Source organism: Capricornis sumatraensis, chromosome 4 (assembly GCF_032405125.1).
Source record: "Capricornis sumatraensis isolate serow.1 chromosome 4, serow.2, whole genome shotgun sequence".
Taxonomy (NCBI): domain Eukaryota; kingdom Metazoa; phylum Chordata; class Mammalia; order Artiodactyla; family Bovidae; genus Capricornis; species Capricornis sumatraensis.
The window spans coordinates 127,156,835-127,174,227 of record NC_091072.1 but is presented as its reverse complement, the minus strand read 5'-3'; the positions used below and the strand labels follow the sequence as shown (position 1 = coordinate 127,174,227).

At 38.7% G+C, this 17,393-nt stretch overlaps 1 protein-coding gene across 3 annotated transcripts in view; it reads right to left on the bottom strand.

Annotated features, from left to right (window-relative positions):
• Positions 1 to 17,393, bottom strand: part of ITPR2 (inositol 1,4,5-trisphosphate receptor type 2) — a 598,268-nt gene that overhangs the window by 411,500 nt on the left and 169,375 nt on the right. For all 3 annotated transcript variants that reach the window (XM_068970194.1, XM_068970196.1, XM_068970195.1), the window contains exons 11-13: positions 12,308 to 12,459; positions 7,874 to 7,973; positions 7,208 to 7,368 (exon numbers count right to left, since the gene is read on the bottom strand). In XM_068970194.1, the coding sequence (XP_068826295.1) occupies positions 7,208 to 7,368; positions 7,874 to 7,973; positions 12,308 to 12,459 (413 nt within the window). The remainder of the gene's footprint in view (positions 1 to 7,207; positions 7,369 to 7,873; positions 7,974 to 12,307; positions 12,460 to 17,393) is intronic.

The following is a 17,393-nucleotide window of genomic DNA, read 5'->3' as shown; positions in this document are numbered from 1 at the left end:
GTGGTGTCTGGCACCTAAAGTGTCTGGAGAGCCCTTCTTCCCTTAGCTTTCTTCTTCCTCCTTCCTGCGTTTTATCATTTTCTGTGTGACTGTTTTTTGTAAAATTCATACAGGCACTATACCACCAGGGAACTGCATCCTATATGAATTTTTTAATACTACAAAAACTATCCAACAAATATTTAAGTAAACTTTATCCACGAAGATGTCATATATATGCATGATGGAATGCTACTCAGACAGAAGAGAATGAAATAGTATCATTTGCAGCAACATGGATGGACCTAGAGACTATCATTACTAAGCGAAGTTCAAGTCAGACAAAAACAGAAAAATACCATATGATATCATTTGTATGTGGAATCTAAAATATGACACAAATGAATTTATTTACAATGTTTTAACATTTAACAGAAACACAGACATGGAAAACAAACTTCTGGTTACAAAAGCAGGCACAGGGTGGGGGAAGAATAAATTAGGAGTTTGAGATTAGCAGATAAAAACTACCATATATAAAACAGATAAACAACAAGGTCCTACTGTATAGCACAGGGAGCTATATTCAACATTCTATAATAAACCATAATGAAAAAGAATATGTATATTTATATATAACTGAATCACTTTACACTAGAATCTAACACAACATTGTAAATCAACTATACTTCAATAAATAAGCTTTATCCATATATATCAGCATAATTATTCACTGTTATTAGTACAATCAGTCAAGATTACATCAACAAAAAAACTACAATTTAAGAGATTCAGTGACTCCAAAAGAGTGTGGCATGTAATCAGTTATGAAGCACCTTGATCTTACCTCCAGATTCAACTCCTGCAAGAGAGTAGAGCCAAGTGGATACACCTATAATCCAGAATTTAGCCACCACATCCAAATTCAACACACCTCCAAGGTTCATAAACTTACTCCAAATTCCAGAGATATTATGTTTTCTTGTGTGCCTATTTTAAATTTTAACCCAATCTGTTTCAACAAAATGTCTTAGGAATAGGATTCACTGACATAACTTCTAGGGGCAACCACAGAAATGTAAAACATGATTTCTACACATCAAAATGTGGTGTGAATTTCTTTCGAAAATTGTGACTCAACATCTTCTAAATTATTCTGTTGTCCTTAACAGAAATAATAAAATATTTATTTTGAGCTCAGACTTCTTCAGCAAACTAAAATTGAGTTGAGCCTCAAGGGCTCAATCTACAAGTCCAGTCCAAACATAAATATATCTGCATTTTCTTTTTAGAAATATTGGTTTTTTTTTTTTCCTCTTGCTGTTTAGAGGATATTGTATTCAGGTGTTTAGTTATCTAAGGAAGTACAACTCTGGGAGCAACTACAAATGCCTCTGCTTCAAACTCTTCCAGATGGCTTACAAATGAATGATGGTGGAGATGCAGATGTAGAGAATGATCTTGTGGACATAGCAGGGGAAGGAGAGGGTAGGACAAATTGAGAAAGCAGCTTTGACATATATACACTACCATATGTAAAACAGATAGAGTGGGAAGTTGCTGTATAACTCAGGGAGCCCTGCCTGGTGCTCTGTGATGACCTAGAGGGGTAGGATGGCGGGCTGGGAGGGAAGCTCATGAGGAAGGGGGATATATATATATACATAGTTATGACTGATTCTCAATGTTGTACAGCAGAGACCAACACAATATTGTAAAGCAATTATCTTCCAATTAAAAATAAATTAAAAACTGGTGATAGCTAATGGAATGGTGATGAAGAAAATTAACAGTCTTGACTGAGAATGACTATACATTAACCTTATTTGCAGAGCCTACCTCCCCTAATGATAGTCAAGAAAATGAGTCTTCTCTTTTGACCTCCAAAACTGTTGAAACCTTATTTTTGTCTTTTCACCTCGAGCATCCCATCTGGGGCAAATAAACCTGTTTTTTTCAGTTCAGACCAAATTACAATTCTATACTGGGAGATGGAAAGTGAAGTCGCTCAGCTGTGTTCGACAATTTGTGACCCCATGGACTGTAGCCTACCAGGCTCCTCCGTCCATGGGATTTTCCAGGCAAGAGTACTGGAGTGGGTTGCCATTTCCTTCTCCAGGAGATCTTCCCAAGCCAGGGATTGAAACCAGGTCTCCCACATTGTAGGCAGAAGCTTTACCGTCTGAGCCACCAGGGAGATGGGTAGGTCCTTTCATCATTCAAACTTATTAATTTCCTTTTACTAAAAACTTTTAGTGTGAATTTTTTTATCATATGCAGCCATGATAAACAAAATATATATTTTAAAAAGACATACCTAAAACATAACAAAAAACACAGTCAACCAGGAATAAAATAAGAAAAACAGTGATGAGCAAGGATAATATTCAGTACTAGCAAGACAATGGGGACTGAAAGCATATGGCAGGGAACTAAACTCAAGATACAAAAGCAGAGACTAAAGCAGCGTGTCTCTATCTCTTAAAGGAAGCCTAAAAGTATTGTGACCAGTCCTGGCTGTGCAGTGAGTGATGGGAGGAAAGAAAGGAAGCACAGAGACAGGACTGTCCTCAATCACCTGCAATCTCCATGGCTAAAGCCTCAAATTACCAGAGGACATGAATTCTCAGCCCTCAGTATCAGACCTGGCTCTGGACTTGTTGAGATGAGCCAGGTGGAAGCAACCATAAAACTAATAAAGAAGATGAGAGAATGCGGAGAAAGAATAAGAAAAAAATTTCCACTCAAGAAAAACCTGCGTACTTAAATTTCAAAGCACAAGAGAAAAATTGAGATTAAGAAAGCCATCCATCATACTAAAAAACCAGGAGGCCACTTCATTACCAAAAAAATGCAAGTAACAGGACAATTTCAAAATAACTTTTAAATCAGTGAGTCTCCAATCCTCAAAGAGTTAAGAAAACAATTATATACCAAAGAAGACAACATACGTAAAAGAAGGCAGATACAAATGAAGAAAATGTGGCTGTGCAAAAGAACCAACAGAAATCTGAGAAACAAAATTATAATCATTTAAATAAAAATATAATTCATGAAGGTGAAATACTACACACACATTCTAGAAAATGTGGTGACTTACAGACAGTATCAAAAAAATCAATCTAGGAAGCAGGACAGATTTCAAAAGGCAAGTTAAGAGACAAGGGAGATGAATTAAGAGGATTCAACACACATCTAACAGGAGTTCCAGAAAAGAGGGAAGAGGAAAAGATAAATACCTGAAGGAAAATGGCTGAAAATTTTCCAGAACTGAAGAAAACTAGAAGTAGTCTGATTAAAAGTATACCCTAAGTGTCAAGTGGGTAAAATAAAAATAAAAATTACTTGTAAACACATTGTAGTGAAACTTTAAGGACATAAAAGACAAAAGAAAAAATCTACACAATTATCAGAAAGTAAAGAGAAATGCCAATAAAGAATTCTTAATGGCAACAAGATACAACAGAAAATAACTGTTATAACTTTAAAATACTAAAGAAAAAGAACTGTCAAGCTGGCTTTTCATACATAAAGTATCAGTTAAAAAAGGTGGTAAAATAAAGACATCCCCATATAAAGATTAATAAGATTTATAACCTCATTGAATAGACTAAAGAAAAAATTTCAGCAAAAAGAAAAGTGAACCCAGAGAAGAGTGAAATGCAAGAAATAAAAGCAAGTAGAAGAGAAGGTAAAATACATTAAGAAATATAATTAATATCTGAAAAATAATTTTAGGAACTAAATTTTCAGGAAAAAAGTGATACATCATAATTTAGATGACATAAGTAATTTAAATAAACTCAGAACTATGCATCTAGATAACTAGTCCCCCCCCATCAAAATAAAAGATGGGAAGTAGAATAGCAGAGAATAATCAAAGCATTCTGAAGTATTTTTCTCCCATGAGAGAAAGAAATATTCTCAAGTTATGTAAAAAAGAATATATAGCTGAAATGTATGACAAGACCATATGGGCACTTGCAAAAGAATACGAAAGGATCTATAGCTTCTAAACCAGAAGAAAAGTAAAAATGGGGAGAAAATACAAACTTAAACACTCTAACAGAAAGGAAGAAAGAGGAAGAGGGAAAAGAAAAAAAGCTATACAGGAGAAAGAAAATAACAAAATACGATACCCATTGGTATTCAAATAAGTCTAAACACATTATTTAACAAATCAAGGTAATTAAACTTTAGAGAATTCAAATAGACTATCAGATTATATTTTTAAAATCCAGCTCTTGCCTGCTCACAAGACATTAACAAAGCAAAATGACAGGCAAATCTGAAACAAATGGATATTGAAAAAAGGCATCTACCCGAACACTAAACAAAGGACAGCTGGTGTCAAGACAGGAATATCAAGCAAGTAAAATTCAAAGGGAAATGACACTGCTATAGGAAAATATTAACTCTGTATCAGAAGGACATCTGATCTGATGATCACATGTTGGATGGCCCCTGCTCTAGATTCTGAGCTCCTATCTCAGGGAACTGGAACCAATACTCAAGCCCGTAAATTGCATGAAGATGTGAATGGAGTCTGTGCTGTTCATGGTTGCATTGCCACCGTGTGTAAACTGTCCTAAGAATAGTACACAAGTTTAACAAACAAGGAAATCCTGTCACATATGAGAATATGAGTGAACCTGTTTTGTGCAATAAACCAGTCACAGAAGGACAAACACTGCATGATTCCACTTACAGGAGGAGTGACTGCTTCCTTAAACTTTGTTCCTTACTGTCAAACTATATTTCAAAATGCTTATATCAATTATCTCCTGGAAAGCAAGAAGATCAAACCAGTCAATCCTAAAGGAAATCAGTCGTAAATATTCATCAGAAGGACTGATGCTGAAAGCTTCCAATACTTTGGCACCTGATGTGAAGAACTGACTCATTGGAAAAGACCCTGAGGCTGGGAAAGATTGAAGGCATGAGGAGAAGGGGATGACAGAGGATGAGATGGTTGGATGGCATCACCGACATGATGGACATGAGTTTGAGCAAGCTCTTGGAGCTGGTGATGGACAAGGATGCCTGGCGTGCCGCAGTCCATGGGATCGCAGAGTTGGACACGACTGAGCGACTGAACTGAACTGCTATCAATTATCATTTCATCAGCTGCACATGAGAATTTCAGTGTGTGAATGCCTGGGAAGTTGGTACTTTCTTATTTTTCTTATTCAAATTGAAAGGTATGTAGCAGACCATGAAGTGGAGAAATACAGAGAATGCTTGCACTCTGGTGTGTTGGAAACCTATGGACTTTAAAAACACACATGATTAAATCCCCTACTTACAGTGTGACCTTATCTGACTGGCTTAAACTTTCAATTACCCCTTATGTAGAATGGGAATAATGGCCATATCAAGGCTGTTTGAAGGACTAGAGAAATATATTTACAGTGCTTAACACAGTACCAGTATAAAGTAGAGATGAAATGACTGGTGGCTATCAGTATCACTCTTTCTTACTCATTTCCAAAATGGAATGAGTGGAGGAATCAAGATCCAGTTTCTTCAAGTGTCTTTGAGTGAGTTACAAGGGCAGAAAGCTACACTCTTGCAGACTGTTTGCTGGTATTATATAACATGTTTGCTTTGTGGACTTGAGCAGAGAAACGTATCTTGAATAAATAAGAACAAAAAGGCATAAAACTTTTATAGGGCCTTTAAAACTCCAAACCCAAATACCAAATCAAGTGCATCAAAAGGCATCTCTTATGAAACATTTAAAAGGAAAGGTCAGAAAGTAACTCAAAACAACTGTGTTCAAGCCAAACTAAAATAGAAAAATGTAAACATTCCCCAGATTTTAATGTTACTATTTTCATTTAGGCACCAGGATCTGCTCATTGAGAAGCAGGTAAGCTGCCATGGAGACCATTCTACATATTTCCTTAGAGTCATTCATTCACTGAGAGCTACTGCATGAGTTGACAACTGACTCTTGATGATTTAAAAGTTATTCTAGCTCATGCAGCTCAATACCAGAAAAAGCTTCCCTGGTAGCTCAGACGGTAAAAGCGTCTGCCTACAATGCGGGAGACCTGGGTTCAATCCCTGGGTTGGGAAGATCCCCTGGAGAAAGAAATGGCAACCCACTCCAGTATTCATGCCTGGAAAATCCCATGGACCAAGGAGCCTGGCGGGCTACAGTCCATCGGGTCACAAAGAGTCGGACACGACTGAGCAACTTCACTTCACTTCAATCAAAAACCAGGTCAAAGAACTAAACAGACATTTCTCCAAAGAAGACATACAGATGGCTAACAAACACATGAAAAGAAGCTCAACATCACTCATTATCAGAGAAATGCAAATCAAAACCACAATGAGGTACCATTTCACACCAGATGGAATAGCTGCTATCCAAAAGTCTACAAGCAATAAATGCTGGAGAGGGTATGGAAAAAAGGGAACCCTCTTACACTGTTGGTGGGAATGCAAAATAGTACAGCCACTATGGAGAAGAGTGTAGAGATTCCTTAAAAAAGTGGAAACAGAACTGCCATATGACCCAGCTATCCCACTGCTGGGCATACACATTGAGGAAACCAGAACTGAAAGCAAACAAGGTACCCCAGTGTTCATCCCAGCACTGCTCACAATAGCCAGGACATGGAAGCAACCTAGATGTCCATTGGGTGATGAATGGATAAGAAAGTGGTGGTACATATACATGATGGAATATTACTCAGCTTTAAAAAGAACACATTTGAATCCGTTCTAATGAGGTGGATGAAAGTGGAGCCTATTATACAGAGTGAAGTAAGCCAGAAAGAAAAACACCAATACAGTATATTAACACATATATATGGAATTTAATAAGATGGTAACAATGAGCCTATATGTGAGACAGCAAAAGAGACACAAATATAAAGAACAGATTTTTGGACTCAGTGGAGAAGGCCAGGGTGGGATGATTTGAGAGAATAGCATTGAAACATATATATTACCATATGTGAAAGAGATGACAATCCAAGTTCAGTGCATGAAACAGGGCACTCAAAGCACTGGAACAACCCAGAGGGATGGGATGGGATGGGATGGGAAGGGAGGTGGGAGGGGGTTCAGGATGGGGAACACATGTACACCGTGACTGATTCATGTCAATGTATGGCCAAAACCACCACAATATTGTAATTAGCCTCTAATTAAATAAATTAATTTAAAAATATGACTGATAAGTAAGTAAAAGTCACTCTAGAAAGTTACTAACCTCCTTTCATTCTGGGTTATTGTGCCATTTTCCAGCTTTTTAACTGTAGTCGCCAGCACTTTATTTGCATCGTTGGCGAAGTCTAAGTCTCGGACCTCGGACAGTGGGACAGACACAATGGCAAATGCTTCTTTATCTTCTTTCGTTTGGCAAGTTCCAATCTGCAATGTGTTTTTCCATTAAGATTAGTTGCTTTATTAAAAAATGATGCAATACTCTTCCAGTACTAACACATCTTAGTACTGCAGAAGAGGTACAAAACAGAAGCAGATGATCCAAACACAATTCCTACAAGCATTGCCCACTTTGAAAAGCTGTAGAGACACAGACCTCTCCTGCCCATTTCCTGCCTTGTTCTCAAAGCCCAACTGGCAGTGTTTCCCTTTCACCCCTGCCATTTGCTTCAGTTTCAACAGAGGAAAGACAATGCCCTTCTGGAATCTTCTTCCCTTCCGACATGCTGCTCCCATTCTCTTGGTATCTCTGCTGCATCTTCTTGAATCACAGCCCTGCAGTGACCTGACTGGGGGGCCTGAGTCCTTGATGAAATTCACTGCAATAATTTCTAATATTGACGAAGTGCAGTTGTAAGAACATGTCAGTCTTCCCGTAATCCTATTCACTCAACATCTGGGTGAAAAGTAAACCATTCTCAGAAACATTTACCTTCAACATAACAGGCCTCTCTTCATCCGTGTCTATGGGGATGCTAGTACTGGTTACCCACGTGTTTGTACATAAATGTCTTAACCGAACATATGAGTTCCTAAAAGAAAAATAATATTTAAAAAATTGTTTATAAAAAATTAACACACTTAATATTAACATATTTAAGTTTCATACATGATATGAATATAAATATATTTCACACAGTTAACTGAGTGTAGATCAGTCACGTTTAAAGGGAAAATCTGACTACAGACTATTTCAAAGCATGCAGTATTATCACCTAGACTGGTAGTTCTCAAAATCTGGACCTTGGACCAGCACCATCAGCATCGCCTGGACACTAGTTAGAAATACAAAGTCCAAGGTTTTACCCCAGTCCACTGAATCAGAGAATCTGAGCGTGAGATCCAACAGTGAGTATTTTACCAGCCTTTCCAGGAAATTCTGATGTATACGAAGGTAAGAAGCACCGACTGTGTAACCATCTCAGTTATAATGGCTGCCTCACAGTAGTCCCTTTTGTGGTTTAACCATTTACACATGAAAGTATATAGTGCAGTCAATCCTCAATAATTGCAGATTATGGACCTGTGACAAATTATCTGTAACCCCAAAATCACTTCTTGGGGGCACTTTGGCAGTCTTTCTCAGACATGCACAGAGTGGCAAAAAATTTGATTCCCTGCCATTCACATCCCCAGTGAGGCTAAACAAGGCAATGCTCTGCCTTCTCGTTTCTGCTCTTGAACCATCAACAAGTGTCTTTTCATGGTCTGTATATTACCATGTTTTTCACTGTCACTGGGGAATTCACTGTTGAAAACAGTCCCAAGCGTAGTGCTGAAGTGCTGTCTTGTGTTCCTGTAGAGCAAAGCTGTGATGTGCATTATAGAGAAAATACTGACAGAGAAGCTTCATCCAGGCATGAGTTATAGTGTTGATGGTCATGAATTCAGTGTTCATGAACCAAAAGTATACATTAAGTGAGGTGTCTTTAACCAAAAACACATAGAAAACAAGGTTGAGTATTAACTGATTGACAAAAATACTGTGTCCAGAGGCTTGCAGGAACCTAACTCTGTATTTCCCTTAGGAGCAATGGTCCCATATTTGCTAATTCATGTTCCAGCAATAATAAGAACCAATGATAGGTAAATTGTGACAGAGTGTATGAGAAAGAACAGCTAGAGCTTCCTCCACCTCAAATATTATCATGTTCAGTGAAACTTTTATTATCATTTCTTAAACAAAATGAATAAAGTGTCCATTAAAAGAAAACCATTCTGGTAAGTTCTCTGCCTTCAAGTTGCGAGAAGTTCAGCAGGAAAGATAAGATAAATCCCTATAACACAAGGCAGAAAACATTAAGGCCATTAAGAGAAACTCAAATTGAATAAAAAAACAAAGGCTTCAAGGAAAGAGATTTAGTCTCAAACACTATGGTTCTGCTCATTCATAAAAGTAGATCGAGACTGAGTTTCAAAAATCTAGACCAGCAAGGGCCAATCATTGTCCAAATAATCAGCAAAGGTCCAGTACTGAAATACCTCTGTGATACCACTTATCTTCTGCATGGAGATGTCATTTGGATTCAACTATCCTCACCATTGTATTTTAAGCATCTGGAAAGTGGGGCCATAGCTTATTCGGCTCCATGGTCGTTCCCCCTAGTCTTACCTCTGCACTTTTTCTATAGATGTTTATGGAGTCAACCTAGACGGCTGAGTTCCAAACTAATGAGACCACACTTGAGCATAATAACTTGCAATTTCTAAGAATTCTAGAAATGAATAACTCCTTAGGACCTACACCACAAAAATCCTTTCTTAGAATCTTGATGTAATTTGAATGTCTAAAATATGAAGACATTGGGAGGACTTCCTGGGAGTCCAGGGCTTAAGACTTTGCCTTTCAATGCAGGGGTATGGGTTTGATCCCTCGTTGGGGAGCTAACGTGTGGGGATCTCACATGTCTCAAGGCCAAGAAAACAAAACATAAAACAAAAGCAATATTGTAACAAATTCAATAATGATTTTAAAAATGATCCACATTGAAAAAATTTTAAATAAATAAAAATAAAAGATGAAGATATGCATCATAGTGGTTAAGAGTATAGACTTCAAATTCACACACATCAGGATCAAATTCCACCTCATGAGCCAGACATTGATTGATCAGCCTAGTCACACTAAGCCAGCAGTTCCCCAACCTGGCTGCACATTAGAGTCACCAGAAAAGCTTCTATAGCCTGTTGCCCAGGCTGCACTGCACATTATTTAAATCAGAATGTCTGCGACTCAGAGAAGGCATCAGTACTTTTTAAAGATCTCCAGGTGATTTCACTGGTCTTCGTGTGGCCAGAGCATACAGGGCAAAGTGCTGCACAGGTGATTCCAATTTAAAGCTGACATGAAAAACATGGCATTAACTAGTTCATCCCAGGTGGCTCAGAATTCGCCTGCAATGTGGGAGACCTGGGTTTGATCCCTAGGTTGGGAAGATCTCCTGGAGAAGGAAACGGCAACCCTCTACAGTATCCTTGCCTGGGAAATCCCACGGACAGAGGAGCCTGGTGGGCTATGGAGTCACAAACAGTCAGACTCTACTGAGCGATTAAGCACACGCAGCACAGCTAGTCTTCAGTTTTGATCTGTTAGAATTGCTGCCAGAATATTTATAAAGAATTTGACAAGAGTGCTCAGCACACAGCAAGAGCTCCAGAGTTATATTACAATAGTAGTTATTACTAAGTGTTCATTAGCAGAAACTTTAAAACAACTAATAACAAAGAATATGTTAATACAAAAATCTGTTCTATAATGAGAAGGGCTTCAGCGGCTCTGAATAGTAATAGATGAACCCTTCCATATAGAGCAAGGCTTTGGGGATTGTCTATATAGTGAGATCTTTCTACCTTTTCCTTAAGCAAGTTTTCTTGGTTAGAGTTCAAGAAGGACTCTGTGTTTGCTGAGTTAAAATCTAGAGTCGTCAGAGCAAGGATTTATTAAGATGCCATACTCAGAAAAGGTCAGAGACTTGCATCAAGTCAAACCTTCCATGCGGATCTCTTTACAGATCTCTGTTGGTAGCCCAAAGAGAAATGGCTCATGCAAGGCCAAGACTCAGCTACCTTTCACCCATCGAAGTACCAAACAGGTCTGACCCTGCTTAGCTTCCAAGATCAGGCATGTTCTGGGTGGTGTGACCATAGACTCAGCTACACATCTCATGAGTGAGAACAGCTGTGAAACAGCCCAGGAAACCCAAGGAGCAGTGATTTCCAGCAGTGTTAGTAGAGCAACTTTTTACCTTCTCTGAAAGTAACCTGCACAGTAATGTCTGCATTTTGAGCATGTACATTCAATCTAACCACTGCGATCTGCCCAAGGCCAAGGACAATCATGCTGGATCAAGGACAATTTAGAACAATCCCACCAAACTTAATAACAAAGGCAAAACTCTATGCATATAGAGATTGCATCCTAATACTATTGTTGGAAGGTAGACAGCTGTAGGTTAAAAAAAAAAAAAAAAAAACACTTCACCAAATCCAAACAAAAGAATGTAAAATATTGTAAGTTAACAATTACCTCATCAACAATCTTCCTTCCCCCTCTTCATTTAGGTCTACTTGTCTCCTAGCTGGGCCTTCAACACAGCTAGCAAATTTAAATATTATCCATTTGGTGTTCCTGCTGCTTGAAACACTTCTCCCAGATGGAGAGGGCTTGATCTTTCAGATCATTCAGATCTTTTCTCAAATGTCCTAAATCAGAGAGGTCTCATACCTAATAATAGAACTCTCCATATGCTTCAATTTTTCTTCAAAACATTTTTATTACCTGACCTTATAGCTCGTGCTTATTTGTTTATTACCTCTCTCTCCCATTTGAATTTAAGTTCATCACCAGTTTGCTCACAGTTGTCCTCCCAATGCCAAGGGCAATGCCTGGGAGGTAATCAATGTTCAGTAAGATTTGTTGACTCGATGACTAAATAAATGAACAAATGGACGAATAAATAAATAAATGAATGAAATATGGAATTTGACATAATAAAAATGTCATAAGTATTTTTAAATTAATTTTTATTGGAGTATAAAAATGCTGTAAGTATCAACGGAAATGCTTCTAGATTGTTTTTCACTTTAGTAACCACGGGATAGCCAAGTAGTAAAAATAAATAATTCTCATGAATTTTTCAGAATTTCTCTTATCCTGAACATTTTACTTATTTTTAAGAATAGAACAACTATGTTAATCTACTCATAAAAAAGGTATGATTTTTTACACTTGTTTTTCACTTATACTTGCTCTCTTGCTGTCACAAAAATTATATTAAAATTATGGTTTTAATTCCTTACCAACCAGTCAAATTATTCAAAGGGACATTATTGTTTAACCTGTCTTTTTGTGGGTTTTTTTTTTTACCTTGGAACCAGGCAGTCCGCTCTCTGAAGAGTCGTGGCATCCAGTTCGAAAAGCGACGCAATGTCATTTCCATGAGGGACTGAAACCAAAGTGTACATGATCTTCTCCCCTGCCTGGCGTTTCTTCTTTGAAGCTGGAAGATCGCCATCTCTCTGTTGAGGTGATAGAATGTTTTTTACTTTTATTAGGTTTCTTCCTAAATTGGGAGAGAAGTTTAAATTTGCACGTATTTCTTCACTGGATTATAGTGATGCCTAGTTCACACACTCCAGAGGACTTCATCTGGGTAAATTATCAAAGCAGCAACAGTCAAAACAGTTATGGCCCTTCCCTGATAGTAAACCTATTTTCACAGTAGTAATTTTGAGCATTCCACATGTGGAATTTAGAAAGATGGTAATGATAACCCTGTATGCAAGACAGCAAAAGAGACACAGATGTATAGAACAGTCTTTTGGACTCTGTGGGAGAGGGAGAGGGTGGGATGATTTGGGGGAATGGCATGGAAACATGTACAATATCATATAAGAAATGAATTGCCAGTCCAGGTTCGATACAGGATTCTTGGGGCTGGTGCACTGGGATAACCTGAGGGATGGTACGGGGAGGGAGGTGGGAGTGGGGTTCAGGATGGGGAACACGTGTACGCCTGTGGCGCACTCATGTTGATATGTGCAAGAACCAATACAATATTGTAAAGTAATTAGCCTCGAATTAAAATAAATATTCATTTTTTTGAAAAGCTACAAAAAATAAATAAATAAAACACAGAGGGACTTCCCCAGTGGTCCAGAGGTTAAGAATCCACCTTCCAGTGTAGATGATGCGGATTTCAATCCCTGGTCTGGAAACTAAGATTCCATATGCCTGAGGGCAACTAAACCCACGCACTGCACTGACTGAGCGTGAAAACTCTAGAGCCCCTGCTCCACAACTAGAGAAAACCTACACACCACAACGAAGACTCGGCTCAGCCAAACGAAACAAACAAAAACACAGAGAAACAGCGGGCTGAACCATCCAGATTTCATAAACTGGAAGCTGGAAGCATCTCAGAGTTCCTGCCTAAGCCCTGAAACACCACTGGGATATTAACTTGGAGTGAAGGGGAATCAACAGCAGGATTGCCATTCAGTTCACTGGCTATTCTGTTAAGATCCCAGAAGATACTATAATGTCAAATAAAGTGAAGTCAAATGGAATAGAAGCCTTTATGATGAAACTCAGCCAATATTTCCACTACATCCCTACCATTTTAAGCAGAGAGCAACACAAGACGGATGATTATGCATTTTCTCTTGAACTTCCCCAAGTTCCTATGTCCCATGGAAGGATCTGATGTCTAAGAAAACCAAAAGAGGATACAGCAATTATAATATAAGCTTGGCAATACTTCTACATATTTATTAAATCAATTAAATTTGAATATAAGAGAGGACGGCTGTCATTGTACCATCAAAGGAAGTTGAAAGAAAGTAGAGGAGGGAAGCGATGCTCGAAGGTAAATGAGAGCAGTTCACACCCAAAGACAAGCTTTGCTTTCAAGGTCACCATAGCAATGCAGCACTACACCCGACCATTCCAAAATGTTCACTTAAAGCACCGTCCCAAGGCTGCGAGCACCATTTTCCTTCATCAGAAAACCCTTGCCATTTCTTGCTGGTGTCTTCTGTAAATGGTGCACAAATTGGCAGCACCACTGACCTACAAACGGGCAGAGGAACTGCCAGGGTCCGAAGTAGAAGCAGGACAGCTAAATCTCACACAGCCTAGCAGTCCCTGGTAGCTCTTGGCATCTTTCACTTATAGGCCCTCCACAAAGACCCAAGTTCAAACTTAAATGAGGATAGGAGTCTGGCAAACTCTCCCCAGGTAGTTTAATCCCCGTAACGGTTGTTTCTTATCAGTAAGTATGAACTATGTTTATTCATCAGGAAAAAAGGTAACTTACTACACATTAGAAGAAGTATAGGGAAAGAGGAAAGAAGGAAATGCAAAACAGTAAGCAAATTACACTTGTGAATTTACACAAAGCTTCTCAAGGTACCCAAACCACTCCTTGGTTGTTCTTGCTAATCTTACAACAAAAATTTGAAAAAGAGGAAGAACATTATTTCATTTAAACAAAGAGATGAGTGCAGTTACCTGCAGGAGATGAAAGACGAGGGAAGGAGAGAAAGAAAGAGGATGGAGAGGGGGAGGACCAGAGGAGAAAGAGGGGGAGGAAAGAGAAAGGAGAGGAGGAAGAAGGGAAGGCGATGGGGACTAGCCATCTCCATCCATGTCACCCAAAGCCAGAGGCCTGGTCTGCAGCCCTCAGGCACTGAGTGAGTCACTCCTCAAAGAACAGGCATAAACGTAATGCTTAACAACCTTCTTTAAGGTTTCTGAAAAAACTCATGGGTCAGAAGACCCAATTCACAGTCATCTGCATTGAGGCATGGAAATCTATGAACTGAAAACAAAAGTCTCTGAAGGGCAAAACACGATCCCATCTTGAGAGAAAACCTAAATGTCTTTAAATAACCCAATAAAAATGGCCTTGCCAGACAAGTAAGTTAGGAAAGAAGGCAGCCTGGGTAACATTATAGCTCAGGCTCACAGAATCTCCAGCTTGGAAAAGATCTTCACAGATCATCTGTGAGCTAAAAAGACTTCTTCCCAAATAAATCTCTGGCAGCAGCTAGTCAAGTGAAATTCTATGGCTTGAAAGGTGTTCCTTTGCATCATGAAAACACTGGTCTTTAATTATTCCCTACTGAAATTTAGGCAGCCTTTGTGCCTTTGTGCAGTTTCGTTTATTTCCTGTATTTCAACTCTCACAGACAGTTGAGGGAGTCTAAAGAAAGAAAAATAGTTGGAATGAGAAGGTGAAAATAAGGGAAGGAATGGGAAGTGTGGACACTAGAAGGAAAATAGGAATGTGCGAGAAAAATATGACACCAAAAGCACTTTCAATGAAAAAGAATGATCGATAATCAAGCTTCCATGAAAACAAATTTCTCCTGCTCTGTGAAAGACACAGTCAAAAGAATGAGAAGATAAACCACAGACTGGGAGGAAATACTTGCAAAAGACATATTTAATAAAGGACTGGTATCCAAAATATACAAAGAACCCTTAAAATTCAATAATATGAAAACAATTAATCAAATTTTTAAAAGGGTACAAGACCTGAACAGATACCTCACCAAAGATGACATATAGGTGGTAAATACATATATGAAAAGGTGATCAATATCAAATGTCATTAGGGAACAGCAAATTCTCTAATTAGATCTCACTTGCAGCAATGATATACCATATACACCTACTGAATGGCCAAAATCCAAAACACTGACAACACCAAAGGCTGACAAGGGTGTGGAACAACATGAACTCTCATTCATCGCTGGTGGGAATGCAAAATGGTACAGTCACTATGGAAGACATTTCAATGGTTTTACACAAAATGAAACACACACTATACCATATGATTCAGCAGTCATGCTCCTTGTTATTTACCCATAGGAGCTGAAAAGCTATGTCCACACAAAAACTTGCATCATAGCTTTATTCATACGTACCAAAACATAAAAGCAAACAAAATACCTTTCAGTAGGTGAGTGAATAATAAACTGTGGGACATTCAAACAATCGAATGTTATTCAGCACTAAAACGAAATGAACTATCTAGCCATGAAAAGACATGAAGAAACCTTAAAGGCATAGTTAAAATGAAAAAAGCCAATGTGAAAAAGCTACATACTGTGTGACTTCAAATATACAGCAGTATGATATTCTGGCAAAAGCAAAATTATGGCACAGTAAAAAGATCAGTAGCTGCCGGGGATGGGAGGGGAATGAGTAGGAAAAACACAGGGGATTTTGAAAGCAATGTAACTATTCTGTATGATACTTTTATGGTGGATACATGTCATTATACTTTAATCAAAGAGATAGAAAGTTCTACACCAAGAGTGAACCCTAACGTAAACTGGACTTCGGGTGATAATGATGTGCCAAGGTAGGTTAACCAGTGTAATAAATGTACCACTCTGGTAAAGGATGCTCATAGTAGGGGACCCTGTACTTTTGTGCAGGCAGCTGTGTACTGGAACCGTCTATATCTTCCACTGAATTTTGCTATGCATCTAAAATGCTCTTTACAAATCCCTGTTTAAAAAGAAAACAAAACCCCAATCTGTGTGTGCCACAACTACAGAGAAGATCCTCTAAAGCCCGGGAGCTGCAACTACTGGAGCCCATGCACCCTAGAGCCCATGCTCCGCAACAAGAGCAGCCGCAGCAGGGAGAAGCCTGCAGCCGCAACGAGAGAGCAGCCGCAGCTCACCGAAACCAGAGAAAGGCCCGCAAAGCAATGAAGACCCAGGACAACCAAAACTAAATAGATAAATAAAGTTGTTAAAAGTACACAGTCTGAGAGGGAATATTAGTAAGTTATTTATCTGATAAGGGACTTGTATCCAGAATATAAAAAGAACGTTTACAACTCAACAGTTGCAAAGACAAATAACCCAATTAAAAACTGAACAAAGGATGAGACCAAACATTTCTCCACAGAAGACAGAAAAATGGCCAAGAAATGCTTGCAAAAGTGCTCAATCTCCTTACTAAATAGGAAAATGCTTTAGGATGGTTATAATCAAAGTACAGACAATAACAAGTGTTAAGATGTGGAGAGCCTGTAACACTCAGTCTCTCCCCATATATTGCTGAGGAACACACAATGGTGTAGCCACTTAGGAAGAGTTTGGTAGTTCTTCAAAATATTAAACATATAACCAGCAATTCTAGGCTTCCCAGGTGGCGCTAGTGGTAAAGAACCTGCCTGCCAATGCAGAAGATATAAGAGACACGGACTCAATCCCTGGGTCGGAAAGATCCCCTGGAGGAGGGCATGGCAACCCACTCCGGTATTCTTGCCTGGAGCAGCTCATGGACAGAATAGCCTGGCAGGCTACAGTCCAAGGGTCGCACAGAGTTGGACATGACTGAAGAGGCTTAGCACAGACACAACCAGCAATTCTAACTCTAGGTATCTACCCAAAAGAAATGAAAGTATATGACCATGCAAAAACTTGCA